Source organism: Chaetomium globosum, genomic scaffold, assembly GCF_000143365.1.
Source record: "Chaetomium globosum CBS 148.51 scaffold_5 genomic scaffold, whole genome shotgun sequence".
NCBI lineage: Eukaryota > Fungi > Ascomycota > Sordariomycetes > Sordariales > Chaetomiaceae > Chaetomium > Chaetomium globosum.
Window position 1 is genome coordinate 516,671 of NT_165980.1, and position 2,654 is coordinate 519,324.

Genomic DNA, 2,654 nt, shown 5'->3' on the forward strand with positions numbered 1-2,654 from the left:
CAAACAGCATCCGATCGATCAGGGAAACTCACAGCAAGACAAGCTTGCGTTAAACAGTTTTAGAACCCCAGATACCACAAGGCATTGTTTACAAGTTGTGTGAGATTAGAGGCTATAACGGAGAACGGTGGAGGTGATGCTATGTTGTAGGGATGGGAATGAATGGATTTGGCTTTCAGCCTGGAGTGGAGGCCTTGGGGTAGGTGAACAGCACCACGCCGGCCTCGCTCTCGTCGACCAGCGCCTTGAGGGTGGTCTTGGTGCCGTCGTGGGTCTCGATCTCGCCGCAGAAGCCGTCAAGGTTGATGGTGTCGCCGACGGCAGGCTTGGCAGTGTCGGACGAGCCATTGGTGCTGGCGACGGCGGCGGCAACCTTCTCTTTGACGGCCTCCTTGACCTTGGTGGCCGTGCTGGCCGCCTTGGTCGTCTTGGTGGTCTTCTTGCGCGCCGGGGCGGGCGGAGGCGCGGGAGCCTCCTTGCGCTTGCGCAGTTCCATAGGCATGATGGGCGATGAAAGGTTACGCGCAGCTTATACAGCTAAAGTAGCTTACAGGAGTGAGAGAGGGTGTTTAATGGATGATGAAAGACTACGGGAAGAGGGTCGCCAATGGGTTGCGACCACGATATGATGAAAGTGGAAGGCTGACGGCAAGAGGGAGAAGAAAGATGAAAAGAGATGAAGTCGGGAGCTTGGGGTGGTAAACAGGACGTTGAGCTGGTTGCGCAGGCGCTAACCAATCAGAGAAGGGTACGGCCCCAGAGGAGGCCAGGCCAGGGGAGGGGGGTTCGGTTGCGATGGAGCTCCGCTGCGGCAGAGCACAAGCAGCAGGAGCCAAAAAAGGGTCCGTGGGAGGTTTTGCCGTCCAGGGCAGGCAGGGTATTCGGAGGCCAGCCAGATACGGGTGACCTGGGGGTGGCCCGCCAGCCTCGCCCGCAGCTGTGTATCCCCAAACAAATCGAGGAGCGGCCGGGGGGAGGTGCAGGACGAGTTGGGGGAATTTGGCCGCAGCCGCCGACGGGCGAGTTAAAGTCAAACTTCCCTCCGTCCCCCGTTGCAACCTTAGCGAGTGAGTGCACCCGTTGAGCCTGAGAACGTGAAAAAATGTTTGTGAAATAACATATAGTTACACCCAAAAATACACTAGTTAGCTCCATCGTATCCGCAGCCCGGCAACCAAGCCGTCGCTGAGTGAAATGAAGAGTCTGCAGTCAGGTGAGATGGTGTAATTTCGGTCATGTCAGACCGGTTTCTCTTCTTCGGAAAGAACAAAAAAGAGCTTCCGTCTTCCCCAGGGGATGTGGTCCATGCCATCCCTGCGAATTCTGGAATTCTGGACCATTGATTCTTCATCCGAGTGGCCAATGCGTTCATCAGCCGGCTGAACCCCGGCCCGTCGAGGCCCTGAAGCTTCAGTTGCCAAGTCCCACCAACGCCCGGGCCTCACTCACCTTGACAGCGGATCGAGCAAGTCGACCCGGTAGTTATCTCGCCCGGTACACATCCGCTACTGCTGCCACCATGGCGTCCAAAGCGGCAACGAAGGCTGCCGGCGAAGCCGTCAGCATCACAAAGGTGAGTTGATCCAACCGCAAGCCCCCAATCGGCAAACCCCAAGAAGCGACAGTTATCCCTCGCCCTACCCCCCCCCGAGCGAAGCGATTCCCAATTCAAGAACCCCATCTTCTAACACCCTTCTCTCTCCCCCCCTCCTCAGAAATACACCCTCCAATCCACCGGCATCTGGGAGCGCATCCGGCGGGCGACAGCCATCGACCCGAACCGGTCCAACGGCGTGCCGCTGAACCCCTACAACCGGGTCCCCGCGCCGGGCAGCAACGACCCCAAGCAGTACGACGACCCCGTGACGGTGCCCGCCGGCGACATCGCCGACAACCCCTACTGGAAGCGCGACGCCCGCCGCAGCTACCCGCGCCACAGCATCGTCGGCCAGGCCCAGCAGGTCGCCCTGCTCACCGTCGGCAGCGCCGCCGCGCCCCGCGTCGAGCTGGTCGGCGAGGAAGGGTCCAAGGCCCTGGTGGCGGCCGAGGAGTCCGGCAAGGAGACGGGCGTGGCGGGCTATTTGGAGAGCAGCGGTGTCGAGGCGGCCAAGCGCGTGCTGGAGCTGAGTGGTGGTCTGCCGCCGCTGCCGAGCGGCCAGAGCTTGGCGACGGGGAAGTGGGATGTGCACAAGTTCAACCTGGAGACGGAGCAGTCGTATGGTGAAGGGTGAGTTATGGTTTTGCCGTTGGGTTGAGTGAGATGTGGGGCTAACAAGACACAGCTACCCGTGCCGGTCGTTCGCATGAGAGTTGGGCGATGGTAGAGATGATGGGGTGGTAGGGAGTTGTACATAACTCGGCAAGTGGGGTATAGAGATTCGCATGGAAGTGGATGTAGTGCTCCCTATGTTCGGTGGGGTCTGTTACCTGTTCTATCCAAATGAAAGGAAATGGCCTGGTTTCAGAGCTGCCTGACTCCGGAGCTGCGTCCCTACCATACTACAACGGTCGATGTTGAATCGTACAAAGACGGGCCCACCAAAACCACGCCTACATCCAGCGCATTCCTGATTTGATGATCCCGTACATGCGACATGGCCATGTTCTGGTCATCGGCCGATTCGTGCCAACCTGTCACTACATGGGAGTTTCAA

At 59.0% G+C, this 2,654-nt stretch overlaps 2 protein-coding genes across 2 annotated transcripts; one reads left to right on the forward strand and one right to left on the reverse strand.

The window, feature by feature from the left end:
* Positions 1 to 175: 175 nt before the first annotated feature.
* On the reverse strand, positions 176 to 502 carry CHGG_06999 (uncharacterized protein; the record flags this gene model as incomplete). Its single annotated transcript, XM_001224654.1, has 1 exon — positions 176 to 502. One exon carries the CDS (start codon positions 500 to 502, stop codon positions 176 to 178), a length of 327 nt encoding a protein of 108 aa, XP_001224655.1.
* Positions 503 to 1,519: 1,017 nt separating this feature from the next.
* On the forward strand, positions 1,520 to 2,231 carry CHGG_07000 (NADH-ubiquinone oxidoreductase; the record flags this gene model as incomplete). Its single annotated transcript, XM_001224655.1, has 2 exons — positions 1,520 to 1,573; positions 1,716 to 2,231. 2 exons carry the CDS (start codon positions 1,520 to 1,522, stop codon positions 2,229 to 2,231), a joined length of 570 nt encoding a protein of 189 aa, XP_001224656.1.
* Between the last annotated feature and the right edge of the window lie 423 nt (positions 2,232 to 2,654).